Below are 18,655 nucleotides of genomic sequence, written 5' to 3' on the forward strand. Positions count from 1 at the left end.
ACTACCCACACCCTTCCAGGTCGAGACCGACCCATCTACCACGACTCTTTGGGTGCGACCCTCTAGCCAATTCGCCACCCACCGAACTGTGCAGTCATCCACATCACAGCCTCTTAATTTGTTCACCAGTATGGGGTGGGATACCGTATCGAAGGCCTTCCTGAAGTCCAGGTATACGACATCCACCCCTCCTCCTGTGTCCAGGCGTTTCGTAACCTGGTCATAGAAAGAGACTAGGTTGGTCAGGCACGATCTGCCCGCCACAAACCCATGCTGGTTTCCCCTCAGCATAATTTGTCCTGCCGGGCTCTCACAAATGTGAGCCTTGATAATTTTTTCAAATACTTTACCAAGGATGGAGGTGAGACTGACTGGCCTATAGCTGCCCGGGTCCTCCTTCCTCCCCTTTTTGAAAATGGGGACCACGTTAGCCCTTTTCCAGTCCTCCGGGACTTGGCCCGTGCGCCACGAGCATTCGAATATTCTCGCCAGTGGCTCTGCAATGACGTCGGCCAGTGCCTTCAGCACCCTCGGATGGAGCCCATCCGGGCCTGCCGACTTAAAGGCATCCAGTTCTTCCAAATGACTCTGCACCACCTCAGGGTCTACGCATGGAAGTCTGGCGCCTTGCTGCTGCCTCTCTACAACCCCAGTGAGAGACTTGTCGCGCCCCTCGCTTAGGAACACTGAGGCAAAGAACTCGTTGAGGAGTTCAGCCTTGTCCCCTCTATCTGTCACCAATTGCTGCTGCCCATTTAGCAGGGGTCCTATTCCTCCCTGGGCCTTCTTTTTACTCCCAATATATCTAAAAAACAATTTCTTGTTGTCCTTTACTTGGGTTGCCATCCTCAGCTCCATGGTAGCTTTGGCCCGCCTAACTGCCTCCCTACAAGCACGAGCAGAGGAGGTATATTCATCTTTAGTGATCTCACCCTGTTTCCACTTTTTATGTGCTCCCCTTTTGGCCCTTAGGCTGCCCTGGATTTCTCTGGTCAGCCATGGAAGCCTCCTGGCCCCTTTCCCTCTTTTGCCTCGCTCGGGGATCGTCTTGCTTTGTGCCCAAAGGATCGTTTCCTTTAGGCACAGCCACCCTTCTTGGGCACCCATCCCATCAAAACTCCTACTCTGCAGTGCTTCCTTGACTAATCGCCTGAGTGCAATGAGATCAGCTTTCCTAAAGTCTAGCACTTTCACCCTACTAGTTACCTTACCCACTCGCCGTCTTATGTTGAATTCTATCATAAGGTGATCACTGTCTCCCAGATAGCTACCGATTTGGAGGTCCCCTATCATGTCATCTCCCGTTGCCAATACCAGATCCAGTATGGCATTCCCCCTAGTGGGACCATACACCTCCTGTGTCAGGTGGAGGTCCTGTACACAAGTTAGAAACCTGCGTGAGCGATGGGACCTTGCTGTCTGCGTCTCCCAGCAGATGTCCGGGTAGTTTAGGTCCCCCATGACTACCGCCTCTTTAGCTTTTATGGTCTCCGAGAGTTGCCTCAGGAGCCCCGCATCTATTTCTTCCCCTTGGTGTGGGGGTCTGTAACAGACCCCTACCACCAAATCCCTTTCTCCTTGCCCCCCATGTAGCCTAACCCACAATCCTTCTACTTCCTCAGCCTCGGATTCTGTCTTGATGAGGGTTGATGTATATTGCTCACTGACATAAAGTGCAACCCCCCCCCCTTTCTTCCCCGACCTGTCCTTTCTGTACAATCTATAGCCCTCAATATGTACCGCCCAGTCATGGGATGAATCCCACCAGGTCTCTGTTAGCCCCACTAAGTCATAGGTGTTTAGTGCAAGCAGGAGCGCTAGTTCATCCTGCTTGTTCCCCATGCTCCTAGCATTAGTATATAGGCACTTGAGCCCTGCGACTGGTGCCTTTGTTGCCCCCCCGCTCCCAGTCCCATGGGGCCCATTGTTTCTTACCTTCTTGTTCCTTACCTGTTCTGTTGTGCTGGCCTCCCCATGGCTTTCAGTTTCCCAATGTTCTCCTTCTTCAGGCTGGGCTGTCCTTGTGGGTGCCACATGGTTTGGTGGTCCACAGCTTCCCCTGCCCTCGTACTCCCCTCCCCCCGACGAGCCTAGTTTAAAGCCCGCCGGAGGAGATCTGCCAACCTAGAAGAAAACACACGCTTACCTTTGGGGGACAGGTGAAGCCCATCCCAGCTGAGCATGTCCCTCGTCGTGATGTGCGGGTCATGGTCCAGGAAACCGAAGCCTGCCTCGAGACACCACTGCCGAAGCCGCCAGTTGGTCTCTCAGTTGTCATGCCTCTTGCCTTCAGGGTTACAGAGAATGAAGTTGCTGATTACTTGTGTCATTAACAGAACTATTCTTTCCTTTGTGCATCTATCCCTAGCACTTTTCCAGCTGTTTGTCCTTGTGCTAGCTCTAAGTGTGGGAGGCTTTTCTAGCTATCCTGAACACTGCCTTCATGATCCTGATTATGATCATCTGGTGAAGATCGCCAAACACGGACTGGGAAAGGCAGCCCATCCAAAGAAGATTGTCATTGTGGGGGCAGGAATAAGTGGACTCACTGCTGCCAAACTTCTCAGGGATGCGGGTCATAAGGTAATTGACTGAAGAAAGAGATGTCAGAGGCAGTCAGTGCTAATTATCACATTTTTCCTTTTTTATTTTCTGAAAATCAAACTGGTTAGGCTGAAGAACGGGCCAAACCAAGTTAAACTGATAGAACAAAGGTCTCAAGTTGCAGCCACTGACATTTAGGTTGGGTAGTAGGAAAAATCTTTTCACCAGGATGGTGGTGAAGCACTGGAATGGGTTACCTAGAGAGGTGGTGGCATCTCCATCCTTGGAGGTTTTTAAGGCCCAGCTCAACAGAGCCGTGGCTGGAATGATCTAGTTGGGGATGGTCCTGCTTAGAGCAGGGGGTTGGACTAGATGTGACCTACCAAGGTCCCTTGTAACTCTTCTATGATCCTATGAAACTTAAAATGGCTATTCAGGGTGTGGAAGGCAGGAAGGAGGAAAAGCTGCTGTAGGTTTTTATGCCCTAATGGAAGACACCTCCAAAAGCACCAATGAGACTTGGTTCCCAGACCCTATTGTCTCTGTTTGGAAATAAGCAGGTATCTAACCAAGGGTTGATCTAAGATTTTGAAAAGTGGGGTGCAGTTGGTGTGGTACATCATTACATACAACATAGCAATTATTTTTCTCCAATGAAAGGGAAACTAGCAGCTTTACTATATGCTAGAGGGCTAACACAATATTATTCGGTTTAAGATTAAAGCAAAAAACTAATATAACTATCGGAATGTGCCCTAAGTTGCTACATTATATTTAACATTTAAAAAACCCACATAAATAGTCAAAAATAGTCAAAAAATATTTTCTCATTTATCCCATAATCATTGTAGCTAAATATACATCTCTGATTCATATTCATGAAACAAAATGTAACCTTCTTGAGTGTCTTGATAGTGCCTCCAATACTTTAATGTCCATCATTTCTACACCTGAGTTAAGCTTTTCAGATAGAATCAAAAGCAGTCTGCCTGGCTGTGAAATGAAAGAATCATCTTTCCAGGAATGGCTATTAAACAGCAGAATAGCAGAAGAAAGGATAGTCTGAATAGTGGAAGGTCAAGACCATTAAAACAGATAGGATTATTAACACCTGTGGAGTGATGAGTGAGATGACAATGAGTCATGATGTTAATTGACTCTCTCAGTGCTGTCTGAATAGAAATGCTGCTGCACCTCTCAGGCAGTTGGTTTTAAAGTTTGGGTGGAGCAGAAATCAAAGCGGGGTGCAACTTCAGCACAGCATGCCTCCCTAGATTCACCCCTGCACCTAGCTCACATTTCTGTTTCTGAACACTTCCCTGAATCTTCAGTAAATTTGGGGGAATTACAGTCAAGAGCACAGCACACAGAAAGTGGAAAAATAATGGAGAAGCTACAATTTAAAAATAACCCTAGCCACACTAAAAAGGGAATAAATCAAAGTAGTAAATGTCAAGTTACAAATATCTGTAAAGGACCTACATTTTACAAGAGTTATTCAAGAATGTGACGATTGAAATGCCAACACAACAACACTCAGTTTTGATTGACTCAGAAACCACATGAACAGTCAGGGTAGCTCACATTCCCTCCTGGTTATCTAAGTGGCTGTTTTCTGGTTGTCTACATGGCACTTTTTGCATATATGTGCATGTAGGGGTTTTGTTCCTGTGCAGGTCGTTCTGCACATGTAGATGGTACAGTGATTGGGGCACTTGACTAGGAAACCAAAGACCCAGGTTTTAGCCCTCCCCCTCTCCCAAGAGGGTTTGAATATCTGCCTTTCTAGCATGATACTCCCAACCAGGACCATTGCGGGGGAGGCGCTGGGGGGGGGGGTGAACCAAGGTGACTGCCCCAAGCCCTGCGCTTTGGGGGGACCTGCGGACAGTGCTGTACAGGCCCTGCTGCAGCTCTCATCTCCACGTTCCGGCTGCTCACCACCCTTTACCCCACTCCATGCTCTAGTTGCTCGCCACCCCCTGGCCCCACATGGGTTGATATGCCCTAGGGCCCACACACCTCTAGGGACAGCTCTGACTCCAACCACACATCAAGTACTGCCAATTCATTGTCTAGTACTTCTTTTGAAAGTGGCCCCCTAGGCAGCCATGAGAAGGTGATAGTTGGGGTCAAAAAGAAGCAAACCAGCCAGAAGATTTACAGTTCATGGAGGTGTCTTGAGATAGGGGCCTTGAGTTCTCGACTGGCTGCTTGCACTCAATGAGGCAGAAACTTACCACCTGCACTGTCCTCCATCCAGTTTTGGAGGGGCAAAGCACTTCTTCCTTTCTGTTGACTCTGATGAAGTGCCAGTGGAGCACCTTTGAGATATCAAAACATTTAATTGCCTGGACCAGGATTAAGGTCCCAGGGCTTGGAGGGTGGTTCATTGGCAGCTAAGAACTTTTCAGCGACTTCATTAGTGACTGGAAGTCATGGGCTGCGTATGTTCCTAGGTTATAGTCCTGGAAACCAGTGGTAGTATAGGAGGACGGGTCAAGACCTATCGTGATGAGACACAAGATTGGTACGTGGAGCTGGGAGCCATGCGTTTACCAAGAAGCCACAGGTAATGTACCTCTCATTTCTCCAACACACTCAGGAAGGGAGGATGGTGTGAAGAATATGTACTATGATTAAGGAGGAGGCAAAAGTCTGACTTCAGGACGTAATATTTCCCACCATTCCTCGTCTCATCAGTTTGGGTGGGACCATGCCCAGGGGTAAACAGAACACTCAGTAGCCTGGTTTGTAGGATTGGCAACTGATAACTTGTAGGAGCCTCAGCACACACATGTTATATTAATAGAAAACCTCCCATTAACTTTAACAGAAGGAAGGTAGATAAAGTCCTGCACCAAAGTCAGATCAGACTAGATTAGACTAGATCAGACAAGAATATTTTTCTGTTTAATTGTATGGAACAAAAGCAAAATCACAAGCATGACAAAGAATAAGACAAAAAAGCACAACACACACTTTTAATTCAAAGGAAATCATCACTGAAGTTTATGACCAGAACAACCATAGAAATATTGTTACTAATTAATGCGCTAGGTGGCAACACCACTGAAATAATTGAAAATGCAAGGAGCAGGTTCTATCATCATATTTATTCATTTATCTATGAATAATATTCCTAACATAAGTTGTAGTCGGGGATTATTCAATTTGACAAATGACATACTTCAAACAATACCATTTTTATATCCAATTAAGCATGTAATTTGTTTTCTCATTTTGACTTTCTTTTTCTCCTGTCTGTCCCCTTTTCTTTTCCAGGATTGTGCGTGAATTTATTAGACAATTTCACCTGAAGCTAAATGAGTTCTCTCAGATGAACGACAATGCCTGGTATTTGGTTAATGGCATCAGGGCAAGAGTAAGAGAAGTCAAGCAAAATCCCGACATGCTGAATTATACTCTGCATCGTTCAGAGAGGGGCAAATCTGCTAGTGAACTTTATAGGGAAATTCTGCAGGCGGTATGTATATTGGTGGGTTGTAGAAAGGAATGCTAATTCCTGGTGTGGGGGTCAGTCCTGAGCAGGTGTATCATAGCTTTGAAGTCTCTAGAGCAGAGGTTCTTAACTATTTTAGACTATTTTAGACTCATCAAACTCAAGGTGCCCCTCCATAACTTCTGTGAAGTGAGTGGCATCCCATAAAAAAATCTAATTTATTTATTACAGTGCTTACCTCTTTGCAGATAGGGAAGGCAGTTGGGGTGGAGAGCAGCTAGGCAGGAACACTCTGAGTCTTCCCCTAGATGCTTGTTTCTTCACACCTTGCTTATCTCCTCTCGCTTCCTGAGGTGCCCTTCAAAGGATCTTGAGGCACCCCAGGGTCCCCCAGCACCCTGATTGAGAATCGCTGCTGTAGAGATGGGATGAAGTCTGTATGATAGGCCAAGAACTGTGAGACAGACATGCATCATAACACTAGTTCAGTGAACTTCAAATTCATTCAGTACTCCGAGTTACCGCTACTGTGAGTCCATTGGAGTATATTCCTGATTTATTTCTGGGAATCAGCCCCAATAACTCAGTGGGATAAAATCCTGATTTGCACTGGGGTGAGTGGGAGGACAATCAGCGATTTAGGTTTTAAAATATTGGCTTTCTCCCTTGCTGTACCATTTTGGGGGCAACTGGAGGACTATTTTGGATTGCTCTCATTTGTATTGTGGCATATTAGGTCTTTCGTGGTCTGACCTGTCCTGGGTTTCTCCTTTGTTAACACATCCCTTCTTAAGGCCATCCCAGTGACAAGGAAAGTATTGGCTGCTGCATTAAAATGCACCTAATGTTGGATCTGGCCATGATTCTTCTCTTCGGTCTTGTCCATACAGAGATACTGAGGACAGTCCATTTACTAATGGTGTGAATGTCAAGTGGATTATTTAAAATGCAGTAAACTTCTGTTTAAATGCTCTCATCCAGAAGTAAGGTCACATGGACATTTACCATATAGCCCCCACCCCCATCCTCCTCCACGCACCCCTGCTACACACATACACACCTCCCCAAGACAGTCCCCAAGCCTTGGCCCTCCAACCCCCATCCCCCATAGGAGTATCTGCATCCAGCTGCCAGAGCTGCTCCCACCATCCTGCCTGGCTGTATGTTGGCTAAATGCATGTGTGTGCATAGATGCATGTGGTACCCCCTGCCTCCAGTCACCCCAAGCAGCTCCTTGCAGGCTGAAAGGCTGCCAGCCTGCGATGGGAAACCCATGGTTTCCTCCTTTAAAGAGGCTAATCCGCATTATTCCGCAGCAAGTGGAAAACCTGAATCCCTGGTAAACATGCATGCTGCTGGGGCAAGCTGGGAAATGCAGCAAAAAACCCAGCAAAATCCCAGATATTTGTTCATATTTCAAAAACCCATCTGGATGGAGAACAGAGGATCCAAAAAGTGGACACGTCCGGGAAAATCTGGATGTATGGTAACCCTATGGCTGTAGGAGCATACTATCTTGGGGTGAAATTTGAGGGGCTTTATCATGCATCAGCTGCTGTATGGTAAATGTCCATGTGCATGCATTTACTGCCTGGCAGACGGATACTAAACTTCTTATGTCCTGAATGAAAACGTGCTAATGTTCCATGGATTAGTTCCCCGTACTGTGGAATAAGGGCTGGCACACAAACAGCTATCATAAAACAGCTAGTGAGTGTTAACTCCCCACCGCCTAATGACTATTTGTGATATTGTCATGTGTCCATAGCCTTATCCAGCAGAATAGATTTGATCTAGTTTTTCTCAGGTCCCAGTTAATTTGTCAGAATCCCACCTGCTATTCCTTCTAAACACATTTCTCTTTCTGTCTGTTCATATGCCCCTGGTTCCTACACAGGCCATATCGGAGCTCCAGAGTTCAGAATGCAAGAAATATTTGGATAAATACGACTCTTTTTCTACCAAGGTAATGGAAATGTTTGTTGAGTGCTTCTACATCCAAATGTTTAACGGCAAGACTGAAACAATTGCTCTGCGCTACCCATATTCACCCCAAAGAGGAAACCTAATGACATAATTTTTCATGTCAATTTTGTCATCTACTGAAACAACCAATAAAGCAGAAACTAAAAGGAGAAAGGAAAAATCATATTCTGAAGTTGGATGAACACTTTATTTGAATTGGCTGGGTTTGGATGACCAGAATCCTCATTTTAACCTAGCTCCTGAGTTATGGCTTTATTAATCAAACATAAGGAAATGTCAAGCTTGTGGGGAAAAACATCCTGAAAATGTCAATCTTGTTTCCATTTTTACTGTAACGTTGTTTTGATGGAAGGCACTGAGATTCATGCTTAAGCATTTCTTGTTATAGATAAATCACAAACTTGGATAAAGTAAGTGGGTGTGCTAGACAAGTTTTTGGAGTCATTAAAAATTCTCTGAAGAACAGTTTTCAAGTGATTAGTTTTACAGTATCATGTGAGATTCAGTGAATGGTTTCAGTTGAAAAACATGAGGCAAATGTTGAAAATGTCAAACAAGTTCATTTTGACATTTTCAAAATAAAATGTTTCCATTTGGAAAGGCCAAAACCTTACATGGTAATGTTATTTTAAACAATGTCTTTTACTCTAAATTTTGAAATATTTCCATTTAAAAATCTATCTAAATTTAATTTAAAAAGGGTAAGAAAAAGCTTTCAATAAGGGCTAAAAATCTTAAGAAAACCAAATGAATGTGTTTGTGTTTTTTACTTTGTCAAAATATTGGAAAATCTGTTTCCATTTTGTCTGAATTATTTTCTTTTCTGAGTTTTGGTTCTGCCACCAATCCCCAAATTCTGTATTTTCCCCATGTTTATTAGTAACCATTCTTCATTGGTGTTATTAATATTCTTTGTCATATGAGACATCTGAGACAAAGGAAGCTACTACCCAATGCAATAGGCTACATGGCAAGACCAAGCAGAGGCTAACCCATGTAGGATGATGGTATTTCCTTCAGACTGGTTGCAAACGCAGGAGCTGCAAGGTGTGTGCTTGTGTGTATGTGTGCGTGCACTTGTGTGCATGTGCATGTGTATGTGTCCGTGCCTTTGTGTGCTTCTTTAAGTGAGGAAGGTAAGAAGTCAGGAGAGTGAGAGAGTAGGAGAGCTGAGCATGGTCCTAGGAAGACACCAAGTGACACAACTTCTTTTGGGGACAGAAGTTCCTGAAAAGGCAGATATAAAAACTGCCTCCTGATTTCTTGTTTCTATTGTGTCAGGGACAGCAGAGTGTGTATACAGGCTTTGTAGCTTAGCACCAAGTTTGCATGGTGACTTTTTCTTCTACCAGGATCAGTCCAGCTAGGTCCCAAATGCTGCCCAGTTAGTCACTTTCTTCTTTTCACCAACAGGAATATTTGATTAAAAAAGGAAAATTAAGCCATGGGGCTGTGAAGATGATTGGTGACTTGCTGAATGAGGATTCTGGGTATTACCTGTCATTTCTCAGCTCTCTCATGGATTTTGATATCTTCTCTCATGAAGAGGGGTAAGGAAGGAACATACTGAAATTCCAAACTCTTTGGGGTGGACAGCAACTTTTGTACAAGTTTAATGAGGACCTTGGAAATGGGATCCAGTTCTTGGCTGCTGGGACCTGGATGTTATTGAAAAAAAAATCCTTATTTGCAGAGTTGAGGGGGAAAGAAACAGAAACTGTGGCTTCTCAGCTTGAAACTGCTTTGTGGCAGTTAGGATATGCAGAATGCATCCTGTGTGTGTAACCACAGGTGCTATGCTGCCTGCGTTGTATCCCTTCATTGCTACAAACATTATTGGGGAACAACCTTTGCAGAACGACCTGTGTTTTTTAAGGTTGACTTAAATTCACCTCTGCACAGAGAGCCAATAGCAGCAACAGTGCCCCATGTCATCTTATGCTGTGTTTTGAGAGATTTCTGGGGGCCTTGTAGTCCCTGATATGATTATCTGCTCCAAGTGGAGGTCTTTGGCTCAAGCCTGTGGTGGGCTGCAATTCTTACTATTGCCTTCTCAGTCATTTTCTTTTTAAGGAGTGTTAAAACACTGGATTGGGGCTCATGTGAGTTCAGTTCCTGGCTCAAGTAAAGATTTCATGGGGCAGCATTGGAGAGTGTTGCTTCCTTTGTTCCTTGGTTTCCCTATTTCTAAACCAGGGACAGTCACTCTTCCTAGTGTGTCATGTGTATGTACAGTATGCCAGGCCTCAAATTCTACTTTACTGCTAAGACATTGCCTTTGCTTTTCCTAAGCTAGTGTTACCAGGCAGGAACAGGAACTTTAACTCACTTGTTAGGGTTGCCAACCCTCCCAGGTTGGCTGGGAGTCTACTGGAATCAGCACTGATCTCCCGGTGACTATTGAAAGCAATCCAGGAGATTGATGTTATGAATGGGTTGAGCAGCCAATAAATGCCCTGTGCATGTGCACAGCCGCAGCGCAGCATGCAGGTGGCCAGGAGTGCAGCACGGCAGGGTGGAGACCACCCGGGTCCAGCAGGTAAATCTGTTGCGAAGGAAGTCGGGGAGGGGCCATACAAGGCCCCGGTGGTGAGGGAGGGAGAGGAGCTGGAGCTGGGGCAGGGGCAGGCGCTGCACAGCCGGGGCAGGGTGCAGGACGGAGCAGTTAGCGGCTTGTCTGGGTGGCACAGGCAGGGTGGTGGGTGGCTCCTGCTGCTGCACACACGATGGGAGGGCATAGGGGGTGCGTGCAAATTTTGAGGTGGCTGCAGCCCCCCTTCCAGCAGTGCCGCTGCCCGCCCCGCCCCAGCCGCTCCTGCTGGGAAGAGCCCGGTGCCACCCCTGGCCCCTGCTCACAGCTAATCTCCTGGAATAGCTTCAGTCCAAGTTGGCAACCCTATTACTTGTGGCAACACCTATTGCACTTGACATACCCAAATGACAGCTCTTCAGATTTCAGCCTTTCTAGCTGAATGGTTAAGGCACTCACCCAGGGAAGTAGATAACTGGAGCTCTAGGCCTCTCACCCAGAGTGAAGCTGGAACTGCATCCCTCCAGCTTCCCAGCACAGTGCTCTAACCACTGTGCTATAGTCAGCATGAATGAGAGGTGTACTTTTTTTCTGCACCAACCTCTCCAGAGACTTAAGCAGAATTGAGGTGCACCCCGCAACACTTTGAATTGCAGTGGCTCTAAGACAGTAATTAGATGCTCAGAATCACTTTTGAGGATACTCAGAAGCCCCAGCGTAAACATTTAGGGAAATTTGCCATCAAAAATAGCGGTGCCTATTGAGTTTTGGGGCCTGTTTGAATCACTCCACCTAGATTCCTTTAGGTGGGAATCGTATTATGAGAGTCACGTTATATGCTAACCATAGCTTACAGGGATCCCCTTCTCCGCCATACCTCTTAGAAGCAATTATGTTACTGCTACAAATAGTTAAGTGTCTATTTTATTTTTTCAGCTTTGATGAGATCGCAGGGGGCTTCGACCAGTTGCCCATTGCCTTCTATTACTCTATGCCTGGCATTGTCCAGCTTAACTCCACGGTTGAGAAGATAATAACAAATGGTAACATGGTTCGAGTGCTTTACCGTGCACCAGACACACTGACTCCTTATGTTCTGACGGCTGACTATGTCCTCATTACAGTTTCAGCCAAAGCCACAAGACTTATCAATTTTATGCCACTGCTTTCCCCCCAAAAGGCATGTGCCTTGCGCTCTGTTCACTACTCCAGCTCCACCAAGATTGCCTTGGCCTGCACTGAAAGGTTCTGGGAAAGAGACGGGATTCATGGTGGGCAGTCAATCACAGATCGTCCCTCCAGGTTCATCTACTACCCCAACCACAACTTCTCCAGTGGTGTGGGTGTGATCCTGGCTTCCTATACTTGGAACGATGATGCTGACTTCTTTGTTCCTCTCAGTGATGAGAAGTGCATTGATGTAGTGCTAGACGACCTTTCAGCAGTACACGACATATCCAAGGACTACATCCAGTACGTCTGTGATAAGCACGTGATACAAAGGTGGAACTTGGACAAACATTCCATGGGGGCATTCGCCTTCTTCACCCCGTACCAGTTTATGGACTATTCCAAGGCCCTGTTTCAGAAAGAAGGGAGGGTCTATTTTGCAGGAGAACACACAGCTTGGCCTCATGCCTGGATTGATTCTTCTATGAAATCTGCTGTGAGAGCAGCAAGAAACATTCACCGGGATAGCAACCTACCTCCAGGACAATAGCTGCAGCAGGAAGAGGAGCCGGAGACTGTTAGCTTGGGTTTCAGAGATGAACTTTAATGTCTCCAGGAATATTTGGGGAAGAAACAAAAGAGCTGGACACCAAACCCAGACATAGTAACTGTGCTGCTACGCACCTTTACCTGGCACACATCCTCAGCTGGTGAAAATCCAGGTGTTTCCTTTCAAGTCAATGATGTCACATTGACACATAACAGCTTAGAATTTGGCCCCAGGTGTGTTTCAAATAGGATTATTTTTTGCTTTCTCTCTTGAAACATTAGGCAGGTAGAACAACAGTAGAGAAAACTCATTCATCAAAATAATTGCTGCTCAAATGCACTACACTCACTTTTTTATTTAATGCACAAGCATACAGTTATAACTCAAGCGCACACTTCATATATCATCTTATATAGCTATAAGATATATATATATATATATATATATATATATATATATATATATATATAATAAAGGGTTTAGTCTGTCTGTCTGTCTGTCTGTACGTAATGCTTTTGCTCAAGTGCACATGCACTCCTGAGACAGGGTGACCATACGTCTGGGTTTCCCTGGAAGTGTCCTCTTTTTGAGCCCTCTGTTTGCCATTTGGGTGGGTTTTTTTAAATCTTCCCAGATGTCCAAGTTTTTCCTGTGCTCCACTGGTGGGAGCAGGGGGATGGCAATCAGAGGCATCAGGGAGCACAGATGTAGGTGCCAGCAGTTGCAGAGGCAAATGCAGACCCATGCAGGGCTCCCTGGTTCCCTTAATCACCTCCCCTTGCTTCCACCCCTGGAACACAGCAAAATGCAGGATATTTGGTCAGGGCAGGAGGAGCAGGGGCTGCAGCTGCGAGAGGCCAGTGCAGGAGGGGTGGGTTGCCTGCCCCTCCTGCAGGGAAGAGGGGCAGTGGGGCAGTGGGGAACTCTGTGGCCAGGCTGGCAGCACAGGAGCCTGTGCTCTGAGGGTTTGAGCGGCCAGGACCCAGTTCCCCGGGGTGGGGGAAGCAGGGAAGGAGGAGATGGGCTGCAGCCAGGCGCTCACAGGGCACTACAGCCCTATCCCAGGGCAAGGGTGCCACAAACCTCCCCTCCTCTTCCTTCTAATCCACGTTGGGACCAGACATGCTCCAGTGCTGCTTGCATGAATTGGAGCCACTGCATGCGTTGGGAGTGAGGGGTACCAGGGTGGGGACAGGGGACTGTGGGTTGGCAATGTGGGGGACACTGACAGCGCCAGGGGGCTGTGGGTTAGGAGCGAGGGGCACAAGCAGGGAATTGGGGGCAGGGAGGAGCGTGCTGCGGGTAAAGAGTGAGGGACACCATCATGGCCAGGGGGCAGGATACTGCAGTTTGGTGAGTGAGGGGCACTGCCAGTGCCAGGGGGCTGTGTCAGGATTGAGGGGCACCAGCAGGGACAGGGAGTGGGGCGGCTGTGGGTCGGTAGTGAGGGGCACCGGATTTGGGACGGGGGACTGTGAGTTGGGAATGCAGGTCCCTGGCAGTACCAGTGGGCTATGGGTCAGGAGTAGGGGCACCATCATGGCCCAGGGGGCAGGGTACTGCAATTTGATGAGTGAGGGGCACAAGCAGGGCTGGGCTCAGTGGGTCAGCAGTGTGGGGCAGCAGCAGGGCTAGGGGGCTGTGTCTTGGCAGTGAGGGGCAACAGAATGGGCAGGGGCATATATAATCTATAATATAATATATAATGTTATTTCTATATGTATTGTTTAGCATATTATCAGTGATAACATACATGAAAATAAGTCAATATTTCTCTGTCAATATTTTTTTCTATTTATTAATTATCAAGTATGATCATTTACAGGAGAGAGATGATGGAATAGGTAAGGGTGATGTTCATTTTAATTCCACATCAGTTCTAGTCAGGTACGTTTTTGTAAGAATATCCCTAACACTGAATTACATGAAAACAGGTGGATCCTGATGGCATTAAAGTGCTGCCTTTACCAGGCATCTGATCTGTGTTGTAACTCATGCTAATAATTCTCGGTATTTTACATGCAAGTGTTTGCTACTTGTGCTTCAGCTTTGGGCTCAGGGACCATCAGCAGAAACAAATGTTTGTATCCTGGAATGAGTAAAAGAATGTAGTATATTCAGAGACCTTGTAAATTATTTCATTTCTGAGAAAATTGGAATGCAACACTTCCTGATCCTGCTATGGTAGGGGGCTGTAGGACAAAAAGTTTCTTTAAGTACTCAAAAAAATCAGTTCAGCGTGCAGCAGCAGCCAAAAATGACAACCAAATGTTAGGCATCGTTAAGGGAATTGAAAACAAAACAGAGTACACCATCATGCCATTATACAAATCCATGGTGCTCCCACATCTGGAATACTGTGCGCAGTTCTTATCCTTACACCTCAAAAATGATGCAGTAGAATTAGAAAAGATACAGAGTAGGGCCACCAAAGTGATCAGGGGTCTTGAGCTGTTGCCATATAGGGCGAGACTAGAAACTGCTAGGGGTCTTCAGTTTGGAAAGGAGGGGCTGATGGTGGGATATATAGATGTCTATAAAATCATAAAGGGTGTGGACCAAATGAACAGGGAACCGTTGTTCATTAGGTCCTGAAATACTAGAGCCTAGGGGGCACCCACTGAAATTAGTAGGTGACAAGTTTAAAATTAACAAGAGAAAGTAATTTTTTTTGCAATGCCTAGTTTACTTGTGGAGTTCATTGCCACAGGAAGTGGTGGCAGAAGATAGCACAGCCAGGTTCAAAAAGGGACCGGATAAATTCATGGATGATTGAACTATTAAAGGCTATTAGATAGAATGATTGGAGATGTTTCCTCTGGCGTCTCTAAACCAATAAATTGTGGATGCCAGGGTGGGTAGAGATATCTGGTTCAATGCTTTACCTCTATAGCATCTACTTCTACCACTGTTGAATACTGGGCTGGATGGACCACTGGTCGGATCCAGTATGGCTATTCAAATGTTTTTATGTGAAGGATCCTCCCAAACTGAAGGGTGTGATTCTGAAAGTGAAGGATGAACTTCTGACATTGCACGGAACAGTGCTTATCCTGACTCATTTCTACTGCCTTTTCTTATCTTGGCTAGTACCTAAGCTAACGGCTACCCACTGGGATACTATTATGAGCAGGTACTTAAATGAGGTGTCTGCAAATGTGTCACCAACACCATAAAGTATTTGCTTTCCTATCCCTCATTTGCATCCCTCCACTGGCTCCACTTTTCCATTGCATCAGACATAAGTTTCCTTTTACCTTCATAGCCCTGCATGGCATCTATGTGTGGTCACGGCCTGATCTCTGCAGCTGATTCCAGTGGGGAGAGTTCAACCGTGTTTGGCTGGTCAGTGAATTACCCTGAATGCTTGATCTCCCCCCTCAGGATTTGCCTGTGCCAGCACAGCATGCTTTCCAAACAGGCTGGACACAACCTTTGGAGACTTCCACACACAACCCCTGCAACACAAAGCTGCCCTTTGGGAGTGCTGAAGCATGTCTGTTTCCCACTCTGCCTATGGGTTACTAAAGTTATTGCCTTCAACCATTGCACTGCATCCTGATCGTGCACCTTGCAATGCCGTTGTGGGGCCATCACCACATCAGTGACTGATGCAGCTGTCAGCATGTGCAGGATGCGATGGAGGTGCCTCCATCCATCTGCTACAGTACAGCAAAGCACTGTAAAGGTGAACAAGGTATTCCTGGCACAGCCCATCCTATATCATCTTGTGATGCAATGTGGAATACCTCTGCCAGCTCACGTGTGAAGGAGGTGGAGAAGGAGGCTGAAGAGCCAGAGGAGAGTGGCTTGATCTCAGAGGAGGTACAAGAGGGGTGTTCCCCTCTGGCTCACATGTCTGTCCACTCTACATCTTGTTTCCGTGGAAGGAAAATCAGGATGTGGCTGGTCAGTGGGGTTTTCCTGTGGGTGTCAGCATTCCTGAGGGCAGGCAAAGTATCTTGTAATGGAAGACCAATATCCAAGTGAAAAATCTTTCTATGAGAATTTAAAAAGCTCAGCTGGGCAGCAAATGACTCCCTGTAACACAGCCTATGGCTCCTGTTACTTACAAAGAGGAAAATAGGGGCAAACTGTGCTCAGGCAGTGCAGAGCTGGGATAGCCATAAAGGAACAGGCAGCCAGAGCCCATAAATGGCAAGCGCATATGGCTGTACTAGCTGTGAAGCAATAGTGCAATAGTAGAGTAACCTGGGGAAGTGGCAAGAAACTTACTGCCCTTGGCTATCAGCAGGTGTGTCCTATAATGGTGTTGCTTACTGGCTTTCGGGTTATCCGATAGCAGCAGATCTAGTAGCAGTCTTGCCTTGTTTCCCACACAAGAGTGTCTTGTACTACTGCCAGGAGTCTGCTAGCACTGCAGGAGGTTTCTTGCTGCTTCCCCAGATGAACAACAAAGGGAAATGCAAGATCCCATCAAGGGATGGGAGGCCTAGTGAGACCAACCCGTGTGTGCCATAATAGAGAAATAGGTGATGTTATTGCAGTCAGGCCTGAGGGGGTTGGAAGCAGGTGTTGCCACTGCAGCTATTTTTTGGCTATACTACAGCAGTGACATTCTTTCCTATTGATGAATTCCACACATCTAAATACCCAGTGCAGATTATTTCACAGGGGTTATGTGCAGCAACAGGGAACAAGGTCTGCTAGCTGCTGAGGCCACAAAATCCTTTCAAGGTAGAGTTTATTTTGGTGCAGAAGACAGACATGAGCAAGTGAATGTCCTGATCATGACTATATTATTCTTGAATGGCACAGCTGGGTTGGGCACTGAAGACCCTACTGCATAACAAAGAAATCCTGGAGGAAGGGAACTAAGGATTAGTGGGTTGAAAGTAGTCACTATCAGGGAAGTAGTGAGCCTAGGGTGGCGTGGAGAGTGGGGGTGTGGGTTTGCTGACCATGGTAGATGGGGGTGGGGGAGGAAGGGGAAGGGGAAGGGAAAGGGGGCGGCATGGGTGAGAGGAAGGGAAGTCACACTTGCCTCTGCTGCTGCTCAGCATCAGCTTCATGGGCTCTAGTGGCAGTCTCATGGCCAGGCTTCCTGGGAGCAGATCCTGGCGCCCTCTCCGCTCCTCAGTTCTAGGATACATACACATTGGGCTTTTTTACATACCACAAAATTGGCCTATAAAGCAGCTTAAATGCCCCTTTGCACTGCTTTAATGGCATTGCTGTTTGCACGTTTGGGGGTGTATTCTTCTTTAATGGTGTTGCTTTTTGCATGCTCGGTAGTGTATTCCGTGCTTTAAATGACTTTGTTATGTAGAAAGATAAAACACCTCCGAGGTGTTTTAGTTTGCTACCTAACAAAGTGGAGCAGTGCGTGGGGCACTGGAAGCCGATGTGCTCGGGGCTTAGCAGGCTTCCAGCATCCTGTGCCTTCTCCTGCCTTCTCCTGCTGCTCAGGGGCTGTGCAGGCAGGCTCCACAGAAGAAGCAGCAGTGAGGAGCCTAATCTTGTTTTTTCCCCCTCCCCAGAGCCTGCCTGCCTGAGCTGTGCAGGAGCCTGGTGCTACCCTCCATGGCTGCATAGGGGTCTGTGCTTCCTTCCATGGCTCCCAGGGCCACCCAGGCTGGGTGCTAGCAGGCGGGTGCTGCCTGGGGGGTGCCACTGCCACCACGGATGGAAGCACCAGCCCCCTCGCAGCTGAGGAAGGAAGAACTGGGCCCCTGTGCAGCTCAGGAACCACTTGGCCTGCTGACAGCTCACCACCCCCACCCCCAGAGAGGCAGGTAAAAAGTGGGCCCCCACCCTTATGTACGTGCCACGGGGGTTTAATTCAGTTTATTTCTCCTTAAATTGAAACAGTAGAAATGGGTTTTTAAAAACCCACAGTTTCAATTTAGGGAGAACTAAACTGAATTAAACCCCCGTGGCATGTACAGGCACCCATTGGAAGTAGGGCTGTGGTGTGGCAAAGGCTCCTTGGGGGGGCAGGGGGAGCACCAATGTGCTTTCCCCACTTGCCCCCCACCTCCAGACACACTGTTTGGTGCAGCACTGTGCTGCCCAGCTCCTGTGGTCAGGTGGGGGCAGTACAAGGTTTCTTGGTAAAAACTCCTGGACAGGGAGATGGGGCGAAGGTGGTGGGTTGGCTCTGGCACCTTCTTCTGGTTGTTGCCCACGGTAGGTGCCCCCTTAGTTGTGCTACTGGTCACCATAACTTCATTTGTGATTTAAGTTTGAGCTTGAAATTCACCTGCAGACAAATTGAAGCATCTGTAAAAGGGGAAAAAGGAGCAATTATTATAGCTGTGCCTGGTCACATGGCATCCAACAGCAACATTTGACTTGGCCAGATTTCTAAAATATGTTTCAGGTAATGTCCACGGCCACTCATTTATCTGCAATAAGACTCAGTAATACCCTGGGGTACTGGCCTATTCCC

At 46.8% G+C, this 18,655-nt stretch overlaps 1 protein-coding gene across 1 annotated transcript; it reads left to right on the plus strand.

Moving 5' to 3' along the window:
• The first annotated feature begins 1,566 nt into the window (after window positions 1–1,566).
• Window positions 1,567–12,625, plus strand: LOC132243865 (L-amino-acid oxidase-like). The gene is made up of 6 exons (XM_059714381.1): window positions 1,567–2,583; window positions 5,004–5,116; window positions 5,830–6,031; window positions 7,905–7,973; window positions 9,407–9,543; window positions 11,460–12,625. Exons 1-6 carry the CDS (start codon window positions 2,182–2,184, stop codon window positions 12,241–12,243), a joined length of 1,707 nt encoding a protein of 568 aa, XP_059570364.1. The 5' UTR covers window positions 1,567–2,181; the 3' UTR covers window positions 12,244–12,625.
• Window positions 12,626–18,655: the final 6,030 nt, after the last annotated feature.

Source organism: Alligator mississippiensis, chromosome 11 (assembly GCF_030867095.1).
Source record: "Alligator mississippiensis isolate rAllMis1 chromosome 11, rAllMis1, whole genome shotgun sequence".
NCBI classification, from domain to species: Eukaryota; Metazoa; Chordata; order Crocodylia; family Alligatoridae; genus Alligator; species Alligator mississippiensis.

Bases quoted from the DNA above. Each gene is read 5' to 3' on its own strand.
- LOC132243865 (XM_059714381.1), top strand. From the start codon at position 2,182: ATGTCCCTCGTCGTGATGTGCGGGTCATGGTCCAGGAAACCGAAGCCT. The intron at 2,584-5,003 runs GTAATTGACTGA...GTATGTTCCTAG, and splicing joins TCAGGGATGCGGGTCATAAG to GTTATAGTCCTGGAAACCAG. The intron at 9,544-11,459 runs GTAAGGAAGGAA...TTATTTTTTCAG, and splicing joins ATCTTCTCTCATGAAGAGGG to CTTTGATGAGATCGCAGGGG.